Here is a 25,687-nt window from a genome sequence, read left to right as displayed (position 1 = left end):
GTCAAAGAAAGAGTTCTTGCCTGTGTTGCAAGGTGTGAAGTTGAGTAAGACTCAAAGCCCGACCACGGCAGAAGATAGAAAGAGAATGAAAGTCATTCCCTATGCCTCAGCCATAGGTTCTATAAAGTATGCCATGCTGTGTACCAGATCTATTGTATACCCTACATTGAGTTTGGCAAGGGAGTACAATAATGATCTAGGAGTAGATCACTGGACAGCGGTCAAACTTATCCTTAGTGGAACAGGGATATGTTTCTTGATTATGGAGGTGACAAAATGTTCGTCGTAAAGGGTTACGTCGATGCAAGTTTTGACACTGATCCAGATGACTCTAAATCTCAATCTGGATACATATTGAAAGTGGGAACAATTAGCTAAAGTAGCTCCGTGCAGAGCATTGTAGACATAGAAATTTGCAAAATACACAAGGGATCTGAATGTGAAAGACCCGTTGACTAAGATTCTCTCACAAGCAAAACATGATCACTTTGGGTGTTAATCACATAGCGATGTGAAACTAGATTACTGAATCTAGTAAACCCTTTGGGTGTTGGTCACATGGCGATGTGAACTATGGGTGTTAATCACATAGTGATGTGAACTATGGATGTTAATCACATGGTGATGTGATCTAGATTATTGACTCTAGTGCAGGTGGGAGACTGAAGGAAATATGCCCTAGAGGCAATAATAAAGTTATTATTTATTTCCTTATTTCATGATAAATGTTTATTATTCATGCTAGAATTGTATTAACCAAAAACTTGATACATGTGTGAATGCATAGACAAACAGAGTGTCACTAGTATGCCTCTACTTGACTAGCTCATTGAATCAAAGATGGTTAAGTTTCCTAGCCATAGACATGAATTGTCATTTGAATAACGGGATCACATCATTAGGAGAATGATGTGATTGACTTGACCCATTTCGTTAGCTTAGCACTTGATCGTTTAGTATGTTGCTATTGCTTTCTTCATGACTTATACATGTTCCTATGACTATGAGATTATGCAACTCCCGTTTACCGGAGGAACACTTTGTGTGTTACCAAACGTCACAACGTAACTGGGTGATTATAAAGGTGCTCTATAGGTGTCTCTGAAGGTACTTGTTGAGTTGGCGTATTTCGAGATTAGGATTTGTCACTCCGATTGTCGGAGAGGTATCTCTGGGCCCTCTCAGTAATGCACATCACTATAAGCCTTGCAAGCATTGTAACTAATGAGTTAGTTGCGGGATGATGTATTACAGAACAAGTAAAGAGAGTTGCCGGTAACAAGATTGAACTAGGTATTGAGATACCGATGATCAATCTCGGGCAAGTAACATACCGATGACAAAGGGAACAACGTATGTTGTTATGCGGTTTGACCGATAAAGATATTCATAGAATATGTAGGAGCCAATATGAGCATCCAGGTTCCGCTATTGGTTATTGACCGGAGACGTGTCTCGGTCATGTCTACATAGTTCTCGAACCCGTAGGGTCCGCACGCTTAAAGTTCGATGACGATTATATTACGAGTTTATGTGTTTTGATGTACCGAAGGTAGTTCAGAGTCGCGGATGTGATCACGGACATGACGAGGAGTCTCGAAATGGTTGAGACGTAAAGATCGATATATTGGACGACTATATTTGGATACCGGAATGGTTCCTGATAAGATCGGGATAATACCGGAGCACCGGGAGGTTATCGGAACCCCCGGGAGGTATATGGGCCTTAATGGGCTTTAATGGAAAGGAGGGGAAAGGATCAAGGGAGGGGGCGCCCCCCCCCCAATCCCAATCCGAATTGGGAGGCCCCCCTTTCCTTCCTCCATCCATCCTCTTCCTTCCCTCTCCCTCTCCAAATAGGAAAAGGAGGAGTTGGGCGCGGCTCCTCCCCTTGGCCGGCCGTCTCCTCCCCCCTTTATATACGGCGGAGAGGGGCACCCCATAGACATAGCAATTGATCTCTTAGATCTTTTAGCCGTGTGCAGTGCCCCTCTCCACCATAGTCCACCTCGATAATATCGTAGCGGTGCTTAGGCGAAGCCCTGCGACGGTAGAACATCAACATCATCACCACGCCGTCGTGCTGACAGAACTCTCCCTCAAAGCTCGGCTGGATCGGAGTTCGAGGGACGTCATTGGGTTGAACGTGTGCATAACTCGAAGGTGCCGTGCGTCCAGTACTTAATCGGTTGGATCGTGAAGACGTACGACTACATCAACCGCGTTGTGCTAACGCTTTCGCTTTCGGTCTACGAGGGTACGTGGACACACTCTCCCCTCTTGTTGCTATGCATCACCATGATCTTGCGTGTGCGTAGGAATTCTTTTGAAATTACTACATTCCCCAACAAAAAGATTTAGGACCTCCGGTGCATTTAACTCAAAAATAAAAATTAGTCAAAAGCTTTCCAAAACCACTCCAGGAGGGCTCCACTCCTACTAATGGGACGGCCCACCAAGAGCAACCGTAGTGAGCAAGCACTATCATACGGGTTATTATAAGTAATACTTATAAATTACGAAAATAAAAACGGGGTTGACGGCTTCACACATTTTTGGACCCCATTTGAGGCGGTCCACTAACAAAGCACAACATGCGTGTTGAGCCTTAGCCCGAACAACCCGAACATTCCGGCTTCATTTGCCACCCTACTATAACCAAGATGCCTCAAGTCGGACGGTCCGGATGAATTGCTCGATCGGTCAGACTTGTGTTTGAACAAAGCCGCTAACTATGTGGCTTCATTTCTAGTCTTATGCAGTACCAAGTGTTGGGGAACGCAATAATTTCAAAAAAATTCCTACGCACACGCAAGATCCATCTAGGTGATGCATATCAACGAGAGGGAAGAGTGTTGTCCACGTACCCTCGTAGACTGTAAGCGGAAGCGTTATGACAACGTGGTTGATGTAGTCGTACGTCTTCACGATCTGACCGATCCTAGCACCGAAGGTACATCACTTCCGCGATATGCACACGTTCATCTCGGTGATGTCCCACAAACTCTAGATCCAGCTGAGGTCGAGGGAGAGTTACATCAGCATGCCGGCGCAATGACGATGATGATGAAGTTACCGACGTAGCGCTTTGCCTAAGCACTACAACGATATGACCGAGGTGGAAATCTGTGGAGGGGGGCACCGCACACGGCTAAACAATCAACTTGTGTGTCTATGGGGTGCCCCCTGGCCATGTATATAAAAGAGGGGAGGGAAGAGGTGGCCGACCCTAAGGAGGTGCGCCAGGTGTGAGGAATCCTACTAGGACTCCCCAGTCCAAGTAGGATTCCCCTCCTCTTTCCTACTCGGAGTAGGAGAGAAGGAAAGAGAGGGAGAGGGAGAAGGAAAGGGGGGCCGCGCCCCCACCCCTTGTCCAATTCTGTTTGGGCAGGGGGGAGGTGCGCGCCACCTCTTGGCCCTTCTCCCCTCTCTCCACTAAAGTTTAATAAGGCCCATTACTTCTCCCAGTGAATTCCCGTAACTCCCCGGTACTCTGAAAAATACCCGAATCACTCGGAACCTTTCTGATGTCCGTATATAGCCTTCCAATATATCGATCTTTATGTCTCAGCCATCTTTACGTCTCAGCCATTTTGAGACTCCTTGTCATGTCCGTGATCTCATCTGGGACTCCGAAAAACCTTAAGTACATCAAATCACATAACTCATAATACCAATTGTCATCGAACGTTAAGCGTGCGGACCCTACGGGTTCGAGAACTATGTAGACATGACCGAGACTCATCTCTGGTCAATAACCAATAGCGGAACCTAGATGCTCATATTGGCTCCTACATATTCTACGAAGATCTTTATCGGTCAAACCGCATAACAACATACGTTGTTCCCTTTGTCATCGGTATGTTACTTGCCCGAGATTCGATCATCGGTATCTCAATACCTAGTTCAATCTTGTTACCGGCAACTCTCTTTACTCGTTTCGTAATACATCATCCCGCAACTAACTCATTAGTTACAATGCTTGCAAGGCTTATAGTGATGTGCATTACTGAGAGGGCCCAGAGATACATCTCCGATACACGGAGTGACAAATCGTAATATCGATCTATGCCAACCCAACAAACACCATCGGAGACACCTGTAGAGCATCTTTATAATCACCTAGTTACGTTGTGACATTTGATAGCACACTACACTAAGTGTTCCTCCGGTATTCGGGAGTTGCATAATCTCATAGTCATAGGAACATGTATAAGTCATGAAGAAAGCAATAGCAATAAACTAAACGATCATTATGCTAAGCTAACGGATGGGTCTTGTCCATCACATCATTCTCTAATGATGTGATCTGTTCATCAAATGACAACACATGTCCATGGCTAGGAATCTTAACCATCTTTGATTCAACGAGCTAGTCAAGTAGAGGCATACTAGGGACACTCTGTTTGTCTATGTATTCACACATGTACTAAGTTCCGGTTAATACAATTCTAGCATGAATAATAAACATTTATCATGATATAATGAAATATAAACAACAACTTTATTATTGCCTCTAGGGCATATTTCCTTCAGTCTCCCACTTGCACTAGAGTCAATAATCTAGTTCACATCGTCATGTGATTTAACACCAATAGTTCACATCTTTATGTGATTAATTCACATCTCCATGTGACTAATACCCAAAGGGTTTACTAGAGTCAATAATCTAGTTCACATCGTTGTGTGATTAACACCCAAAAAGTGATCATGTTTTGCTTGTGAGAGAAGTTTAGTCTACGGGTCTGCAACATACAGATCCGTATGTATTTTGCAAATTTCTATGTCTACAATCACTACAAGAAATATGTCAACTTATGACCACCACTACTGGTCACTGAATGGTCACAAATTTCCATTTATGACCTTTTTGTGACCAAAAACATAAGGTCAAAAGCTGGGCGTCGTAAACTGACTATAGCGACCTTTCTTCTGGAATGGTCGCAAACATTTATGACCAAAATAAGCCTATTGTTCTGTTTTGGTCACTAGCAACCTCCCCAGGCCACGTAGGCATCCAGCGTGGCAAGCTGATGTGGCACAAGATTCAGCCTGGTCCAATTCGGTTTTCTACATGGGCCGAGCACATTAATTCAGCCCATTTATGATTTTTTTTCCTGCCAATTTTGGTCAATTGCTTTGGGCATTTTGCGGTCCATTTTAAATTTGGGCCTCACGATTTTTATAGTGCATTTAATTTTGGGGCCTTGGCCTTTTTGCGATCCATTTTTTGGGCCCTGGCCTCTTTGCGATCCAATTTTTTTGGGCTGTAGCCATTTCGACCAGTTTTTCATTTGGTCCAGTAGACATTTCGGCCAGTTTTTAATTTGGGCCACACCTCTTTATTTCAAATACAATTTACAACAATATATTCTCTTTTTGACCACTTTCAATCCAAGAATACATTTCAAGTAAACATAGAATAATATTCCAAGGATTTGTACATATATCCTAGAATTTGTAAGTTCAGCAAGCAAATATACACCAAATTCTCAGCCAGATCAACAATACATCCAAATTCCCAGAAAATACATCATTACAACAAACACATAAAGCAAGTCATTGACTTGGACTTCCAGCTTCTTCAAAAAAAATCAGCACATAACTCTCCTGTAGATGAGAAGAAAAGCCACATGTTCAGTCTCAATATGGGTAATACACTGGAAGTAAATAATATTCTTTCAAGAGGCTAAAATTTATACATACATGCCCAAATGCCCCAATTTAGTAAACACTAAGCATGGCATAACAAAACTTCCAACAACTTGAATGCAACAGATTAACCTGATGTTGTTCTACAATAGTAATCTATACATACCTGCATGGTACATTGGTACAAAGTTTAGGTAATGAAATGAACATCACTATAACACTAACCTAAAAAAATTCCTATTCTACTACCACGACCATCCATTCAACTAACAATACTAGTAAGTGCACAAAGACTAACATCACAAGGCAGGAGACAATTATGACAATTTTGGCAAGTTGGAGAAATCGTTTAATCAGTTTTGGTATACTTAGGTTATGAGCCAAAATAGATCAAGCAAAAAAAGCAGTAACTGGTGATGCATGAGCATGAATATGGTACAAAATTGAGCATATTAACGTTAAGATTTGGGCCTTCCAACTTTACTGGTCATACATACATATACAGAATTGAGCATGAATCATTTGTCTTAGTTGTATATGAGACTAGTTGGGCTCTGTATTCTAAGCTCCAAGCAGGTTACAGAAGAAATTGAAGATGAACAGTATATAACAGACTAAAAAATCAAATAGAAACCTAAAAAATTAAATACGAGTATAACATGAAGGATTACAACAGGTTCAATTCAATCAATTTCTAAAGCATTGAATCAGTAGCATAAGCATGCGACAACAACATAAGAATTTAATCAACAGCAGCGCGAGTATAAGCATTTAATTAGCAGCAACAACACAAGCATCACCACCACCAGCACAAGTGCACACCTATTCAAGCTAGTAGCAGTCTAGCAGGCTAGCAGCAGAAGCATTTAGACAACTAGAGAAGCACAATACAACAACAAAAGCATTGAAAGAGCAGCAAAGCAGGTTTGAACTGTCACATGCATATCTTATAAACTTGGGCAAGTGTTCTCAGGTTATCCTTAACATCATGCATTAACTTGGGTAATTAGCATCAAACAATACATATCAGTACAAGGCTAGGCAAGATAATAAAGACTTGGGAAAAGATAGCAGAGTTATAAAAAATGATATGTGCCCTTAAAGAGAGGGCAGTGTCAAGTGCGGCCACAGACATAGGCATTAGTCGCACCCACAACCCCTGGACACTCTCACAACCGAAGAGGAGGTGCCTTGCGTATAGTCTCCTTCGAGTCTGCGAGAGAAAGAACAAGGTGAAGGTCAGTACGCATCAAGGATGCTGCTGTTTTGGGTCAATCTAAGTCAAGGGCATAAGAGAATTTATTCAAAAAATAAAATAACATGTGAACATCTTGCACAAACTATCATCATTTATAAAAAATACAAAACAAATATGCATACGAAGGTGAAATATTACAAAGAAAGCACTCATCAGGTAGCAAAACAGGAGAATTAGTTAACACTATACATTGCAACTTCAGCAACTACAGAAAGGAAAAAAAACAGGGCACATCCATTCTCCAAGCATCCAGTGTATTATCAGAATGACGAAACTTTCATAACAAACAGAAAAGCATATGTGGTGGTAAGATGATCGACATACTGAATCTTTTATGGCGAGTTTGGCGAGTACTAGTTAAGCAAACAAACATAAAGAAGGACTAAAAGAATAAACCTTTGTAACAAAGTAACTAGAATTAGCACCAACTGCAAGATGACATGTGGTGCAGCAACTAATTATAGCTAAATGGGTTGTCCAAATACATAGATTATCATTAGATGGATGAAACCAACAAGATCCGATCATACAAATATTCCAGGGTATCTGACTTTGTTATCCAGAAATATCGCATGAGTGTAGTGCACACCAGGATAAATTGCAAGACGGAAACACTGGGAGCAAGCACTGATGTAGTAATAAGCTTTCATGGAATTTTATTTTATGTCATGCTAAATGCAGTAGGCATGCATAACTTGATTCACAAGGCTGCACGCAACATACACAGTGAACTCTCATGAACAAACACACCACAGCTTTAAAAACAAAATTTCAAGCATCACAGTGCACCATATGAATCAACAATGAAACACTATAGTTCATCAATATCACTAGGCCCAACTAGTGTGTGGTGGGATATCGAACCATTTCGAATTTTTTTCAGTGGATTCCATACAGCAAGGGGGATTTTCCACAACTAGCTCTCAAGAACAAACACACCATAGCTTAAAAGGAAATTTCTAGCCTCACAGTGCACCATACGAATCAGTGGTGTGTACACAAAATATATACAGGTTCATACAAAAACTAAACCAACCCCTACTGTGCTCACTAAACACCAGCACCCAGGCCCAACTTTGTAGCGATGATTACATAGATGCACTGCTAAACTAACGCGACATGTAAACCAGATCCACGCATCGAGAGCTAGCAGAGGAGGTCGGGACAGCTGCCAGAACCCCACATGAACAACGCAAGGGTAATCCATCTAGAAATTGGCGCGTTTCTGGAACAGAAGCCCGGCGAGCGACGGCGAGAGCGAGAGCGAGCAAGCTAGGGGTCTCACCTTGAGGCCGATGTAGCGGTCGTTGTGCACCCTCTTGAAGTGCTTCACCCCCTTCTTCACGATCGCCTTCTTCAGCAAAGGCACTGCCATCTGCACAGCACACGGAGGAAACTCAGTAACAGGAAGGCACGAAGGACCGGCGGCCGGCGATGGTGTATCCCTCGACGGATCTGCATCCACAAGGCGAAGTGAGAGAGGGGGTCAGCTACATCCTACCCGTGCGGATCGATCAGATCGGAGGGGAAAAACAAGCGGGGACGAGGGGCACCTACCCGTGCTGGTCCGCCATCGTGGCCTTGTCGGGGACGAGGGAGAGTTGGGGAGGCGTCCGGGCAACTTGGAGGGGTAGAGTCCAGCAGCAACCATCGAGGATGTGGCTATCTCTAGCATGGACGAGAGGCCGTGACGAAGGGGGAAGTCGGCGAGATGCAGAGCCCGGAGGAGCGTCGGACGATGAAGGAGCCGCGGCGGAGCGTGGCGTCAAGTGCTCGAAACGGAGCCGCCGTCGCGCTCCGGCCGCGGTCGTCGGAGGCGCTGCAGAGCAGCCATGGAGACGAGGCTGCGGTGCCGGCCATGGACTCTAGAGAGAAGGAGGAGGGCGGCGCTACCGAGCGCGAGGGTGGATCGGCGGCGGGTGGGTGGGGGTGGCGGCGGGGCATGCCTCGATCGGATCTAGGGGATCGAGGGGAGGGGGAGAGGCCGAGAGGGTGGGTCGGGAGTGGGTGGGTGGGTGGCGGCGGCGGGGATCGAGGAGGGTGGGTGGGTGGGTTAGGGTTTTTGTTACTCGGGAGAGGCTCCACCGTTGGATGGATGCACGATAGACGGCTCATATTGCGTCCAATTTGATGATCCGCGTGAAGGTGGTTCCTCGCGTCTCATTGGCCGGTTGTCTCGCTTTTGAATCTCAAAAAATTGGACTCAAATCTCTGATTTTTTTAAAACATAACAATGGCATAGTTTGTCAAAATGATCTCGTATTTGCATTAGTGTGCATCTTGAAATGGCAAACAATGTTGCCAAATAGAGCTTTAATTTTTATTGCACAAAAAAATCTTTTTCTATTTTCCGAGTGCATAAATGATTTTTTTGTGAAGAACCTACCAAATGTTTGTTCCAAAATAGCACCACTCCATTTTTTTCTAAAATAGTAGACCACATTTTATATAAAATTGACCAAATAGTTGCATGACAAAAGCTTTTGATCCACCTCTCGTGAAAAAACAATTTCCATTTTTTGAGTGCCCAAAATGAGATTTTTTGTGAAGGACCTACCATATATTTGTTGCAAAATTGTACCAAATAAATTTTATAAAATACTAGTACATATTTAATTCACAATTAACCAAATGGTTGGGTGTAAAAAGATTTGATCCACCTCTCGTGAAAAAGACAAATTTCCGCCGATTCAGCCGGAAGTGGGTCAAATTTGAACTGTAGCTGCCTTGTAGTTTGCTCTTTATTTTTTCCAAAAATCATTTCTAGGTACATAAGTATCTATTTAATCGGAGAAACACCAAAAAATTCCAAGATTCAACCACTAGCTAGGAACAGTCATTCCCGCCGTTTTGACTGCATTTTGAAACGGGCATAAAATTTTTAAAAAAAATCAAAAAATTGGGAAACCTTCGCATTGTGTCATGATATGTGGCCAAGTTCCCAGGAAAAATAACAAACTTGTAATACGGCAATTATTTTAAAAAAGTGTTCTCAGAAACGAGCTATCATGTATGGAGATCAATGGCTTTCAAGCCAAATGATCAATCTTATGGCCACATTCATGGCATAGTTTGTTCAAATGATCTCATATTGTGCACAAGGGTGCATATTGGAATGGCAAACAATGTTGCCTAAGAAAGTTTTCATTTTCTTTGTACGAAAAAACCATTTTTCATTTTTCGAGTGCCCAAAAGGAGGTTTTTTGTGAAGGACCTCCCAAATAATTGTTGCAAAATTGGACCAAATCATTTTTATAAAATACTAGGCCATATTTAATGCAAAATTGACCAAATGGTTGGGTGCAAAAAGTTTTGATCCACCTCTCGTGAAAAAGACAAATTTCCGCCGATTCAGTTGGAAGCGGGTCAAATTTGAACTGCAGCTGCCTTATAGTTTGCTCTTTATTTTTTCCAAAAATCATTTCTAGGTACATAAGTATCTATTTAATCAGAGAAACACCAACAAAATTCCAAGATTCAACCACTAGCTAGGAACGGTCATTCCCACCGTTTTGACCGCATTTTGAAACGGGCATAAAATTTTAAAAAAAATCAAAAAATTGGGAAACCTTCGCATTGTGTCATTATATGTGGCCAAGTTCCCAGGAAAAATAACAAACTTGTAATACGGCAATTATTTTAAAAAAGTGTTCTCAGAAACGAGCTATCATGTATGGAGATCAATGGCTTTCAAGCCAAATGATCAATCTTATGGCCACATTCATGGCATAGTTTGTTCAAATGATCTCATATTGTGCACAAGGGTGCATATTGGAATGGCAAACAATGTTGCCTAAGGAAGTTTTCATTTTCTTTGTACGAAAAAACCATTTTCCATTTTTCGAGTGCCCAAAAGGAGGTTTTTTGTGAAGGACCTCCCAAATAATTGTTGCAAAATTGGACCAAATCATTTTTATACAATACTAGGCCATATTTAATGCAAAATTGACCAAATGGTTGGGTGCAAAAAGTTTTGATCCACCTCTCATGAAAATGACAAATTTCCGCCGATTCAGTTGGAAGCGGGTCAAATTTGAACTGCAGCTGCCTCATAGTTTGCTATTTATTTTTTCCAAAAATCATTTCTAGGTACATAAGTATCTATTTAATCAGAGAAACACCAAAAAAATTCCAAGATTCAACCACTAGCTAGGAATGGCCATTCCCGCCGTTTTGACCGCATTTTGAAACGGGCATAAAAAATTCAAAAAAATCAAAAAATTAGGAAACCTTCGCATTGTGCCATAATATGTGGCCAAGTTCCTAGGAAAAATACAAACTTGTAATACGGCAATTATTTTAAAAAAGTGTTCTCAGAAACGAGCTATCATGTGTGGAGATCAATGGCTTTCAAGCCAAATGATCAATCTTATGGCCACATTCATGGCATAGTTTGTTCAAATGATCTCATATTGTGCACAAGGGTGCATATTGGAATGGCAAACAATGTTGTCTAAGGAAGTTTTCATTTTCGTTGGACGAAAAAACCATTTTCCATTTTTCGAGTGCCCGAAAGGAGGTTTTTTTGTGAAGGAACTCCCAAATAATTGTTGCAAAATTGGACCAAATCATTTTATAAAATACTAGGCCATATTTAATGCACAATTGAGAAAATTGTTGGGTGTAAAAAGTTTTGATCCACCTCTCGTGAAAAAGACAAATTTCCGCCGATTCAGTTGGAAGCGGGTCAAATTTGAACTGCAGCTGCCTCATAGTTTGCTATTTATTTTTTCCAAAAATCATTTCTAGGTACATAAGTATCTATTTAATCAGAGAAACACCAACAAAATTCCAAGATTCAACCACTAGCTAGGAACGGTCATTCCCGCCGTTTTGACCGCATTTTGAAACGGGCATAAAAAATTCAAAAAAATCAAAAAATTGGGAAACCTTCGCATTGTGTCATCATATGTGGCCAAGTTCCTAGGAAAAATAACAAACTTGTAATACGATAATTATTATAAAAAAGTGTTCTCAGAAACGAGCTATCATGTGTGGAGATCAATGGCTTTCAAGCCAAATGATCAATCTTATGGCCACATTCATGGCATAGTTTGTTCAAATGATCTCATATTGTGCACAAGAGTGCATATTGGAATGGCAAACAATGTTGTCTAAGGAAGTTTTCATTTTCGTTGGACGAAAAAACCATTTTCCATTTTTCGAGTGCCCGAAAGGAGGTTTTTTTGTGAAGGAACTACCAAATAATTGTTGCAAAATTGGACCAAATCATTTTTATAAAATACTAGGCCATATTTAATGCACAATTGACAAAATGGTTGGGTGTAAATTTTTTGATCCACCTCTCGTGAAAAAGACAAATTTCCGCCAATTCAGTTGGAAGCGGGTCAAATTTGAACTGCAGCTGCCTCATAGTTTGCTATTTATTTTTTCCAAAAATCATTTCTAGTTACATAAGGACCTATTTAATCATAAATACATGGTTTGGTGGCGATACGTCGAGGTTTGGGCGGTGGCCGAGGGCCCCAACTCTAGAGCGCGTAAACTCGCATGCCCGTCGCGTGGTCACCGCGTGACCGTAATGTTGCCATGTGTTCTGGGCGGCCTAGGCATGTCTAGTGGGTTGGGCACTCCCCAGGTTGGTGCTAGGAAGAAAATTACAACATAAGATTCTCACGAGGAGACCGATCGATGCTCAAACATGAATTAGCAGCCAAGTGTTTGATTAGCGGTACGGGAAATGCACATGGCCAATGGGAGTGAGTTTTGGCTGAGGATGATCATCTACTAAGGAGAATGTCTTCACAAATTTTTAGCTCAAAAGGAGGATCCTAGGTGGTACTTGCTTTGCAAAGTACCACGCTGGACAAAAATATGAATGTTGAAGCTGGGCTCAAAATAATGAATGGAGTGAGCTGAAATTTTGTGGAGGATGGTTATTTGGGCATAGGAAAGCATTGTAGAAAATTGATACCATTTGGACATGCCAAAGTAGTACTTCCTTCACAATGCTCTTCTATGGACAGAAACTTGGGAAAACTAGTGAGAGAGATTGGATGAATGAAATGAGCTCAAAATTGGTGTAGGTAAGTTACTTAGGTATGGTCATGCGCTGGTAAATTTTCAGATCATTTGGGTAAGCCTAGCTAGTACTTACTTCACAAAGCTTCTCTCGAGGTAGAAACTTTGGAAATTTCCCGAGAAAGATTTACTAGGAAAATTGAGCTGAATATTACCATGTGGCAATGATTTGGGTATGGAAGAGTGCCCGAAAAGTTTGAGGGTAATAGGAGGGGTCTATATAACACTTGCTTTGCAACGTGCCAATTTGGCCATAAAATATAAATTGAACCTGGGCTCACATAGATGATTTGACTGAGCTGCAATTTGGAGGAGGGTGATAATTTGGGCATATGAAGGAACTGTATAAATTTCATGTCATTTAGAGATATAAAAAAGGTACTTCCTTCACAATGCTTCTAGGTGGACAAAAACTTTGGAAATTTCCCGAGGAAGATTTGCTAGGCAAATGGAGCTGAATTTTGTCATGCGGTAATGATTTGGATAGGAAAGAGTGCCCAAAAATTCCGAGGGCAATCAAGAATATATAAATAGCACTTCCTTCATAAAGTGTTGTTGTGAACAGAATAGGAAAATGAATATTGTTGAATTAGTTTTGAACTAGGCAAGGAAGGATTTTTACATATTTGATGAAGATATGCCCCAAAGAATTTATGCAATTTTTTTGGAAATTTTGGGAATGATAGAAATATAGGTTGCTTCACAACCTAGGGCAAAAACTGCCACATGGACATGACACATAGGCAAAACTGATGAGATGGCGCCTAGTCATCACAACCCACCACAATCTACAAGGCTATGACCATCTATATTGGTCATTAACAACTAGAAATAAGGCAGCGGACTAGCACTGTTTGCTTTATGACCATTTCGTGTAAGGAAATTACGACCTTTCTGACCAAAATGGTCGCAATGGTTTAGGGTTTGGAGCCCCCCGAACAGCTTTTGACCAATTGGTCTGAAATGGTCATAAATTTATGACCAATTCTTCGAGGGTCACTGACAGAAGGTCATAAGTTGACATATTTCTTGTAGTGAATACTCTTCACGGAGCTACTCTAGCTAATTGCTCACACTTTCAATATGTATCTAGAACGAGTCTTAGAGTCATCTAGATCGGTGTAAAAAGCTTGCATCGACATAACTATTTACGACGAACTCTTTTATCACCTCCATAATCGAGAAATATTTCCTTAGTCCTCTAAGGATAATTTTGACCAATGTCCAGTGATCTACTCCTAGATCAGTATTGTACTCCCTTGCCAAAATCATGCTAAGATATACAGTAGGTCTGGTACACAGCATAGCATACTTTATAGAATCTATGACTGAGGCATAGGGAATGACTTAGTGATATGCTCCAAAGCCGTCAACCACTTTCGCAAATCTCAATATGTCCTAAACCTAAAGTCAAACTCGGCCCCACCGATTTGATCCATCCGGCGCCACTGAGTTCCTTTGACATAGCCATAGACATAGCCAGAAACCCTAATCAGTTCGGTCTCACCGAGATGGGATTGCAAACTCTCTGTTTCCCTTCGTAACATTTTGGTCTCACCGAAATGAGCGATCAGTCCCACCGAGTTTGCCTGACCAACTCTGTGTTTACTTATTACTGGAATCGGTCTCATCGAGTTCATGTAATTGGTCAAACCGAGATGAGGTTTTGCCCTAACCCTAGCACATCGGTCCCACCAAGTTGATCATGTCGGTCCCACCGAGAATCCCAATGTTCACATTTTGAACTGAATCGGTCTCACCGAGTTGGGTCAAATGTGTGTAATGGTTAGATTTCATGTGGAGGCTATATATACCCCTCCACCCCCTTCTCTATTCAAGAGAGAGCCATCAGAACGTGCCTACACTTCCAGTACTCATTTTCCGAGAGTGAACCACCTACTCATGTGTTGAGACTAAGACATTCCGATCCAACCACAAGAATCTTGATCTCTAGCCTTTCCCAAGTTGCTTTTCACTCAAATCATCTTTCCACCATAGCCAAATCTGCGAGAGAGAATTGAGTGTTGCGGAGACTATCATTTGAAGGACAAAAGCAAGGAATTCATCATCAGCACACCATCTATTACCTTTTGGAGAGTGGTGTCTCCTAGACTGGTTAGGTGTCGCTTGGGAGCCTCCGACAAGATTGTGGAGTTGAACCAAGGAGTTTTTAAGGGCAAGGAGATTGCCTACTTTGTGAAGATCTACCCATGTGAGGCAAGTCCTTCGTGGGCGATGGCCATGGTGGGATAAACAAGGTTGCTTCTTCGTGGACCCTTTGTGTGTGGAGCCCTCTGTGGACTCGCGCAACCGTTATCCTTCGTGGGTTGAAGTCTCCATCAATATGGACGTACCATAGCACCACCTATCGGAACCACGCCAAAAATCTCCGTGTCTCATTGTGTTTGCTCTCTCCAAACCCTTCCCTTTACCTTCATATGCAATGTTTTACATTCTGCCGCTACACTCTTAGAATTGCATGTGTAGGTTGATTGCTTGACTTGTGCTAAGTGGCTATAATCTGCCAAGACTTAAAATTGGGAAAAGGCTAGATTTTTATTTAGTCAAGTAGTCTAATCACCCCCCTCTAGACCTACTTTCGATCCTACATAACCTATAAGTATGTGACATCAATATTGCAACATGGTTAATGGTATGATTGCATTTTTACCTGGTAGTAAATTGTAAACTATTATTAAGATAGTTTCTAGGGTGTAAGATTTGGAAGTATCTACCATGATATTTAATGATGCTAGAAATATATACGAACACACGCACATTCATATAAATATATAATTTTTACCAATATGTAATTTATGTAACATTTAAAGAAAAATTTCTTACAGAGAGCAGTTTAAAATTTAGCATAAACAATGTTTCATTACATACATTACAATTGTATACAATCCACACTATAACTACTATTTAACAATATTTTCACATGTTTAACTATAATAGATAGTAATATAATTTTATACTTATTCCAACTATTTTATACTTTTTGTTAGAAACTACAATATGATACAATTAATTTCGATAAGTACAAAAGTTTAGCATAGAAAACTTTGTGTGGAATCATACGAAACCTCATCCAAAAATGGTGAGCAAGATAGTAGATGATCTCATCCATTAATGGAATACCCTTTCAAAAATAGGCTTAATTTTTATCGCAATAGTATAATTTGACATGGGGATCTGTGAGTATAAACCAGCTTTGACGAAACTAGAAAGAGAATATACTCCGCAATTAAGGATCTATTTGGTTGATATTTTGCAGCCAACTTCTGCTTTTTTGAAAAGCTATAAGCTAGCCAAAGGGAGAAAACAAGAAGGAGAATTTACAAAAGTTGTAGCTTCTATGTAGTGCAATTTTCGGAGCAACTGAACACCCCCCTCAGCTTCAGCAAGGCGGTTTTAGCTAAGTTGTGTGGTATTGACCCACCTCTGCACTTGTAAGTGGAAAACTGTTACTCCTGAGCGAACACTGATAACCCACAAGTATAGGGGATCGCAACAGTTTTCGAGGATAGAGTATTCAACCCAAATTTATTGATTCGACACAAGGGGAGCCAAAGAATATTCTCAAGTATTAGCAGCTGAGTTGTCAATTCAACCACACCTGGAAACTTAATATCTACAACAAAGTATTTAGTAGCAAAGTAACATGATAGTAGTGGTAACGATAGCAAAAGTAATATTTTTGGGTTTGTAGTGATTGTGACAACAGCAACGGAAAAGTAAATAAGCGAAGAACCATATATGAAAAGCTCATAGGCAATGGATCGGTGATGGAGAATTATGCCGAATGCGATCGATCATGTAACAGTCATAACATAGGGTGACACAGAACTAGCTCTAGTTCATCAATGTAATGTAGGCATGTATTCCGAATATAGTCATACGTGCTTATGGAAAAGAACTTGCATGCCATCTTTTGTCCTACCCTCCCGTGGCAGTGGGGTCCTATTGGAAACTAAGGGGTATTAAGGCCTCCTTTTAATATAGTACCAGACCAAAACATTAACACTTAGTGAATACATGAACTTCTCAAACTACGGTCATCACCGGTAAGTATCCCGATTATTGTCACTTCGGGGTTAACGGATCATAACACATAATAGGTGACTATAGGCAAGATAGGATCAAGAACTCTCATATATTGATGAAAACATAATAGGTTCAGATCTGAAATCATGGCACTCGGGCCCTAATGACAAGCATTAGGCATAGCAAAGTCATAGCAACATCAATCCCAGAACATAGTAGATACTAGGGATCAAATCCTAACAAAACTAACTCAATTACATGATAAATCTCATCCAACCCATCACCGTCCAACAAGCCTGCGATGGAATTACTCACGCACGGCGGTGAGCATCAGGAAATTGGTGATGGAGGAAGGTTGATGATGATGATGGCGACGGATTCCCCTCTTCGGAGCCCCGAACGGACTCCAGATCAGCCCTCCCGAGAGAGTTTAGGGCTTGGTGGCGGCTCTGTTCGTAAAACGCGATGAATTCTTCTCCCTGATTTTTTTCTCCCCGAACACTAATATATGGAGTTGGAGTTAAGGTTGGTGGAGCGTTAGGGGGCCCACGAGGCAGAGGGCGCGCCTAGGGGGTAGGGCGCGCCCCCACCCTCGTGGACAGGGTGTGGGCCCCCTGACGTGGATCTTTCTTCCAGTATTTTTTATATATTCCAAAAATAATCTCCGTTGATTTTCAGGTCATTCGGAGAACTTTTATTTCTGCACAAAAATAACACCATGGCAATTCTGCTGAAAACAGCGTCAGTCCGGGTTAGTTCCATTCAAATCATGCAAGTTAGAGTCCAAAACAAGGGCAAAAGCGTTTGAAAAAGTAGATACGACGGAGATGTATCAAACGCCAAAGTAGTCCACCACGAGAGAGAGCCTCATACCCGTAAAAATCTCTGTTCTATCCCCATCATCCCGAGCGGGCGGCTAGGTTTCCTAGCCGTCCCAGCGTCGCTGGCGCCCCTCCATCGCCATGCAGCATGCCGCATCCCGCGTTCGCCACCCCGCCTCGACCTCCTCCCTCCCTCACTGCCCTCCTCGAATTCCTCCCTCTTGCAACTAAGCGCCGCGAGCTCATGCATAGGACCAGCAAGGTGCGACGCCCAACCGCCGAGCCATGACCTCCTCCCTCCTTACTACTCCCTCCTTCCTACCCTATCCTCCCTCATTCCTGCCTCTTCCCTTACCCCCCTTCCCCCTTCATGTACCATGTATAGTCTTTTAGCTCTGTTTCTAGGGACCAAAATTCACGTGAAGTGAATAAACAACACTTTATTGTATTGAGCTTGTTGCACACTTGTTGATTTGTCTGGTCGGAAAACTTTATTTTTTTATGCAACTTCATGTACCCAAGAAACATTAATGTACCATGTTTGCACTTTTGCATCCCATATGTTCTAGAATTTACCATTGAACCAAACATATTCACATTCTTGTGTAGATGGATTAAAGGATGGAAGAAGCGGCCAAAAAGGGACATGAGGAAATGAAACTTCTAGTTGAACTTGGGAAGTAGACTGCAATCATGGCAAACCTGGGTGACCTTTATGCTGAGCGGTGCATGAACAAAACATACAGATTGCCTCAGCAAACTGGACTTGAACAGGTCATGGTGTGTTATTCAACTTAATGTAAACAATATGTTGGTGCATTTAAAATAAAGTAGTGCATCGTACTTTAACTTAGTTACAAGCATGAGTATCACACTGTAGTATCATTAAGAAATGATAAAACATTTTACTTATGTTATACTTTTCACTGTTGGTATTCACTTCCTAGTAATGTTGCTGAAGTTGTCTTCAAGGTTTAGGTGTCAATCGATTGTCTTTATTCTTATTTTGCCTAGGCTTTTCTTGTTTGGTTGGTTGCTTCAGGTCCTTGTTCACCCCCTTTTTTGCAATTTCTCCCATGAATGAAAAATTATGAATATTTTGTAAACAACAGTAATTCAGTGTATGTTTTTCCTTGTTTTCCTTGTACCTGTTTAAATCCCTTCCTTGATATTTGTGTGTGTCTGTATATCGTGTCCTTTAGCCCACACCTTGAGCAAGTAACTATTGTTTTTTATATTATTTGTTCTACTAATCCTTTTTTGTATCTATGTTTTCTTTGTTCTTCTCTTACGTTTTATATAATCAGGATCAAGGATTTGTGTTCTTTCATATTGTACCTCATATTTACCTTGAGATTGAGCTATTTATTTTTCCAGAAGCTTCATCTTAAGATATAGCCAACACAAACTTTTCTATCATGTCAATCTCTACATCAAGTACATCATATCTCCATGTATTCTTTGCAGCTTCTAATGCTAGTTCTATCAACCTTCTTGATAACAGTAAGAACCTAGTTTGTGTACTTGATTATCCCGCTTTTGTAGATTCATATTTGCATTGATTTACTCTTTTCTCTTTAGGTCTCCATTTGTCAATGAAGTACTTGTTAGGTAATTTATCAATATTGAGAACATGTCGTACCATTAGTACATGGCAGCATAGCATGCCATCTTTCATACGTTTACAACAAATGCATCATATGTTCTGTTCTTCAGGCTCAAACAACACTAGGAAGGTTCTAGGATCGCAATCATATTGCGGATGTAGTGGTGCCTTGTATAAATTGTATGCCCCGAACCTTCCAATTTCAATCATGTGGAATTTGGTCGTTTTCATCAGTTCGTCTCAAATCTTGTAGAATATGCTTTAGTTGTATAGTCTGCTTGCTTGTCGTTCTATAATGCCCAATCTGACCACCATGTAGGGTTTGTGTTTCTGGTAATTGACTCATTTTTCCTTTTATTTCCTCTATTGCTTTAGATACTATGGTGAATTTTGTCACGAATCTTATGGCACTGAATGTTGATCCTACATTGGCTTTGAACATTGATTTTGTTCCTTCACTTCTTCAAGTTGTTTGAACTAATGGATAAAATTGTATCTTGTAGTACACATGTACAACTCTTCTCCTCATTTTCCACATTGCTTTGAAATACTTCACTTCTTGCACTTCATATTTCTCTATCATTTGTGGCAATTTAGTTTCAATTTCAGCAACTATTTGATAATTTATTATGATGTCATGAAATTCAGCATGTAGGCATAATCTTGTTGCAAATGCTTTGCTTACTTTGTCTTGTGCCTTTCTTACAATGTGGAATAGACAGTTTCCGTGATTTGCAAGTGGGAAAATCTGTTTAACCACTTCTTTCATCGCTTTATCCTAATCTGTGATTACTAAATTTGGTATTTTTTCTGACATGCACAACAAAAAATTCTCAAACAACCACTTTGAATGTTCCTATGTTTTCATTCTACATCATAGCGTACACAAATAGGCAGTTGCCCCATGTCCATTAGTGCATACAAATGCAGCAAAGTTCAACTCATATTTGTTTGTCTTGTAAGTTCTATCAAAGCTCACACAATCTCCATATTGCTGGTAATATCCAATTCCAGTTCCGTCTGCCCAAAATATGTTTCTTACCTTGCCACTTTCATCCATATCAATTTTGTAATAGAACATGGGGTCTTCTATATGTTCAAATTACTATTGTACATGCATCATGTCACTCAGGCCCAATTCTCTTCTTATCTTTGTCCTTTCATTGCCGACATGTTTATATGTGTATGCTAGGTCTTTAAGTTGTCCCCTCATGAATGACAGTATGGCCATAATCTTACTGTTTTGGATATTTACTGAGTTGCATGTCCTTATCATTAATTTTTCATCTCATGTCATGAACTTGTGCGACCTTACAAGTCTCATTTCATAAGGTGGACTCAACTCAAGGTTGTGGTCTAACCTGATTCCTGTTATAGTCTAGACCCTATTTTCTAGCAATCATCTTAGCTCTGAAGTCTGTCCTTGTTATTAAGTTTCTTCTTCCTTTTTCCATTTCTTTGTTTTCAGGTACTTTTCCGTCTTTGTTGTATTCCCTGCTTTTAATCCCAACATATGTTGGTTTGTTCTCACTGCTTTTTTTATTCTTTTGCTCTCTTTGTTTGCCTGATTTGTTGTACCTCAGAGTTATTCTTGCGACTGAGTGGTCACTTCCTATGGCCCTCGATTGGTAATTTGCTTGCTTAATGACTGAAAAACACGTTATACTTGCAAATGCTTGTAGAATCCGTGTGCTTCATTCTCACTTTGAAAAGTCATTCCCAACATTTGCACATGATTGCTATATGCTTCTTGACTTCATCTAAGAGCTTTATGTATACTTTCATTCTCAATATACTAGCAATGTCATCTTCATCTAATTCTTCTTCATCTCTTTACATTCTTCACTTTCAATTTTTTGCAATGGAAATGTTGCATTCTCTACTGCTTTTGATGACTTTGCTTTACTGTTATTCCCAGTTGAGCTTTGATTTTTCTCGGTGTGAAGATGTTTCTGCTGATGTAGTTCCATTTAACTCAACTGTTATATCTTCAAGGAACTCCTCGTCATCTTCAGTTGCACTATAGTTACCGGAATCTGTTGTATCTGCTAAGGAATATGTGTTGTCTTCCTGATGTTTCTCTGTGAACTCAAAATTCAAATTGTCTGCTGCCTCTTCATTTCTCTGATTTGATTTGCACTGATTTCGTAGATGCATTTTTTAGTTTTAGTTGAATGTTCCTTTGATAGTTCCTGCAAAACAACAATAGTAGAATTATTTTTTTAGTTTTGTTTATCTATATTTTGATATTTATTTAGCATATATTTGTGAAAGTACTTGTGATAGCATTGTGCTTTGCAGTAGCTCCATATACAAAGGTATGCTTGTATCTAAGTAGTTGTTTTGTAGATTAGTTGTTGTGCATATCTGTTGCATCAATTTAGTGTGTGATTATCTCATTTCTAGCTTGTCATGTGCAAATCGTCATTCCACATGTATGAAAATTCTTATTTCACTCGGCTATTTAATTGAAACTGATATTTAGTTTTTTTTTTGTACATACCTGATATGCGGCAGGCTATGCATTTGTTGTCTGTGACCCAATTTCCTGCATATAATTTAAGTTGTCCATCTACTTTAAGGATCATATATAGTTCTTGCATTTATCAATCATCAGCAACTATTATCGGCTGAAACGCATAGGTGCTCCCATTTTTTTCCTTTCAGCCGACAAACAGAAGCTCACAGAAGTCACCTCCAATGGCGCCATCCCGCCAAAAGGAAAAGCTCCAACGGGCCAATGGAGCCATAGCTGATTGGGAAAGAAGTAAGCAACCACGACGGGGAGTTGGGGATATTTCAGCCTGGAACGAAGCTAACTGGCGGATTCGCCGTCGCCCCTGCACGCACGCTCCCCCGCCACCGCCGGCGCCACGGTCGTATCGTCGTACTGTACGAAACCTCTCCGGTCAGTGGCACCGGCCGTCCGTTTCCAACGACAGCTCCTCGTCGCCTTCGCCGCCCGCCCCAAACATTCCTCGGGCGATTAACTTAACCAGTCAATCCCGGCCGGACGCCAAAAACCCGGCAATTAACAACGCCGGTCGCTTTCGCCCAGGCGCGCATCGCCTCCTGTCGCCGATCAACTATAGTCTATTCCAGCCCCTGATCGCTTTCGTCAGCCCGTTAGCAGCTAGCTAGCACGGCCGGCAGCGCCAGCCAGCGCCCCGCGTGGGCGGATCGGACGGGACACGAGCCGCTCCTCGGGGGCACCGATGGACCGCGCCTTCACCTCCGCATCGGAAGCCTCCACCCTCTCGCCCGCTCACTCGTCGTTTCCGAGCGCTCACTGGTTGTGCGGAACAGAGAGGCGCGCGCGTCCATGCTGCTAGTGCTCCGGAGGAGGCGACCGGCAAGGGTGACTGCTCGTCGTCGTTCGCGAAGGATCTGAGCTCCGAGGTACGCACGACGTATTCTCTCCTCGCTCCTCTGCAAGATCTAGCTTTGCTAGGATATACTGTGCAGAGTAGTAGTAACATTTTCTGAATTTTAGAAAGCCCAAACTCGTATGATACAAGTCAGCTTGTGATTTGCCTGTATTTGTTCATCCTTTGCAACTCCGAATTACACCCCAGCATTATGTTAGCGTGGCTGGGCCGAGTTGATTTGTGATTGCTGTTCAACAATTGGCAAAATTACTTCAAGAAAACCAATGTTCAGACTTCAGATTCTGACATTGTTGATGCATATGCCTGCATACGAATATGCAGGGACGGGCAGACGGCAGCAATGGCAGCCCGAGACACCAGTTCAATCTTCCTCATCCTGATCATCTCCCTCGTCATAGTCATCGTCATCCTGCTCGGCATCTGCTGGAGGTTCCTCGGACCGGGCATCATGAGGAGACTGCTCAGGCCCAGGAGATGTCCTTCAGGTGAACGTGTTGCCATTTCTCAATTGATCATGCAGCAGATTAATACGAAACCAGAAGTCTCATAAGAAATGGTGTGCTAAGCCATGCAATTATGTTTGTGCCCGTAATCAACAGAGGTGCCGGAGTACTTCAGCGGCAACATGAGCGGCAACCTGCGTACCATCACCTACTTCGACTACGTGACGCTCAAGAAGGCCACCAAGGATTTCCACCAGAAAAACCAGCTGGGGAGGGGAGGATTCGGCCCTGTTTATCTGGTACAATTCCATTTCAATCCCAGCAATCTTAGCAAGATAGTGTTCAGTTCAATTTGTAGTAGCACAACTGAACAGAGGTGTTCTGAATTTTGATGTTGTGCAGGGGAAGCTGGACGACGGCCGGAAAGTGGCGGTGAAGCAGCTGAGCGTGGGCAAGTCGGGGCAGGGCGAGTCGGAGTTCTTCATGGAGGTGAACATGATCACCAGCATCCAGCACAAGAACCTGGTCCGCCTCGTCGGCTGCTGCTCCGAGGGCACGGAGCGCCTGCTCGTCTACGAGTACATGAAGAACAAGAGCCTCGACAAGATCCTCTTCGCGGCGGCCGACGCGCCGGCGCCGACGCCGCCGTCCCTGGACTGGCGCACCCGGCACCAGATCATCATCGGCATCGGCCGCGGCCTGCAGTACCTGCACGAGGAGTCCAACCTGCGCATCGTCCACCGCGACATCAAGGCCAGCAACATCCTCCTCGACGACAAGTTCCAGCCCAAGATCAGCGACTTCGGCCTCGCCCGCTTCTTCCCCGAGGACCAGACCTACCTCAGCACCGCCTTCGCCGGCACGCTGTAAGCTTAGCCAACCGGTGATCAACATCACCGTCGAGTCACCTACCTCTGATCGCCTGACGACGAAACGGTTCTTGACGCGCTGCTCCTACGGTGTTGTCACTTGTCAGGGGGTACACGGCGCCGGAGTACGCCATCAGAGGGGAGCTCACGGTGAAGGCCGACACGTACAGCTTCGGCGTGCTGGTGCTGGAGATCATCAGCAGCCGGAAGAACACCGACCTCAACCTCCCCAACGAAATGCAGTACCTGCCCGAACACGTACACTGAACTGCCACTCTCTGAAGAACCGGACTGAAGAATCGCACTCCTCCTACTCTGCTCTGAACTTTTTATGTTTTTTACATTCAGGCATGGAGGCTGTACGAGCAGTCCAAGATCCTGGAGCTGGTGGACGGCAGGGTGCAGGGCGGCGAGGGGTTCGAGGAGAAGGAGGTGATGCAGGTGTGCCAGATCGCGCTGCTCTGCGTGCAGCCGTACCCGAACTCGAGGCCGGCCATGTCGGAGGTGGTGCGCATGCTCACCATGAAGACCGACCAGTCCATCCCGGCGCCCGCCAAGCCGGCGTTCCTCGACCGGAAGAACCTCAACGGGGACAGGGACGCCGCCTCCTCGGACACCGCCACCATGGAGATGATGAGGTCGCCGGCGGGCTACTGGATGATGACGCCCTCGCCCATGCTCGAGGTCGACAGGCCCTACGACATGAGCTTCGGCAAATGATCCATGGCGCGGCGCACCGCGCACGCAGCACCGTGAAATCTGTGACCGATGATTCCATGCTAGCTTTACAGAAGTACGAGTATATGTTTATTGCCTTTTCTTGTAGATACCACGAACATTTTTTAGACGACCCAACAGTATGTATACGGTATACCGACGCATTAAGCAAAGCGTGCTGCTTTAGTTCTGAAATAAACGTGTGATCATTTTGCAAGTTCGATTCAGAGAACAATAAAGATGGTAAGATTTTCTCTTCTCTCAAACGTGACTTGATCTAACTATGTCAGTTCTATTCTAGAATAAACTCCCCCGTAAGATAAAGTTATATCCCATTTTAAGAAAAATATTCAAAACTCGAAAGTATCATCCTAACAGAGCTCAAATACTCCTGATATGAAAAACAAATCCAAAAATGTAGCAAAACATTGAAAACCTTTTTATTTTTTACAACAAACATTGCTTAATTTTCTACCAGCGTGTATATTTTCATGATGAAATGACATTCGTAGACATCTGGGCAAAAAAAATTCAAGCTTCAAAGAATAGTCTTCTTGAAGCTTTTTTTTTCCTCAGAACATTACAGATGTTTTTCTTCACGAAACATCGCATGCAGGTGAAACATTATTGCAAAAGGCTTCACGCCCTGCTTTATAGATAAAGCCGCAACCACGGTACAAAGACAACCGAAACCGAAGGTCCACACACCAGAATTGTAGAGGTACATAAGAGAGGAGAAAAAGGTTCCAGCTGCGGGCAACAGCACAACACGCCCGAAAATTAAAAGATACACTCAAGGAGGATAAGTGACCATGAGAAAGTGCTACGCCAGCTCCTTGACCA

The 25,687-nt window shown here is 42.4% G+C and overlaps 1 protein-coding gene across 1 annotated transcript; it reads left to right on the top strand.

The window, feature by feature from the left end:
- The first annotated feature begins 8,621 nt into the window (after positions 1-8,621).
- On the top strand, positions 8,622-24,919 carry LOC123191943 (cold-responsive protein kinase 1). The gene is made up of 8 exons (XM_044604476.1): positions 8,622-8,829; positions 21,728-21,744; positions 22,733-22,825; positions 23,137-23,300; positions 23,434-23,557; positions 23,661-24,124; positions 24,235-24,385; positions 24,476-24,919. The coding sequence occupies exons 1-8, from the start codon at positions 8,622-8,624 to the stop codon at positions 24,845-24,847; spliced, it is 1,593 nt and encodes a 530-aa protein (XP_044460411.1). The 3' UTR covers positions 24,848-24,919.
- Positions 24,920-25,687: the final 768 nt, after the last annotated feature.

This window comes from Triticum aestivum, chromosome 2A (genome assembly GCF_018294505.1).
Source record: "Triticum aestivum cultivar Chinese Spring chromosome 2A, IWGSC CS RefSeq v2.1, whole genome shotgun sequence".
Taxonomy (NCBI): domain Eukaryota; kingdom Viridiplantae; phylum Streptophyta; class Magnoliopsida; order Poales; family Poaceae; genus Triticum; species Triticum aestivum.
The sequence above is the reverse complement of the archived record's forward strand: the minus strand, read 5'-3'. Positions and strand labels throughout refer to the sequence as shown.

Excerpts from the sequence above, each read along its gene's own strand:
- LOC123191943 (XM_044604476.1), top strand. The coding sequence starts at position 8,622 with ATGCAGAGCCCGGAGGAGCGTCGGACGATGAAGGAGCCGCGGCGGAGC. Across the intron at positions 22,826-23,136 it reads CGAAGGATCTGAGCTCCGAG|GGACGGGCAGACGGCAGCAA; the intron begins GTACGCACGACG and ends ACGAATATGCAG. Across the intron at positions 23,558-23,660 it reads GATTCGGCCCTGTTTATCTG|GGGAAGCTGGACGACGGCCG; the intron begins GTACAATTCCAT and ends GATGTTGTGCAG.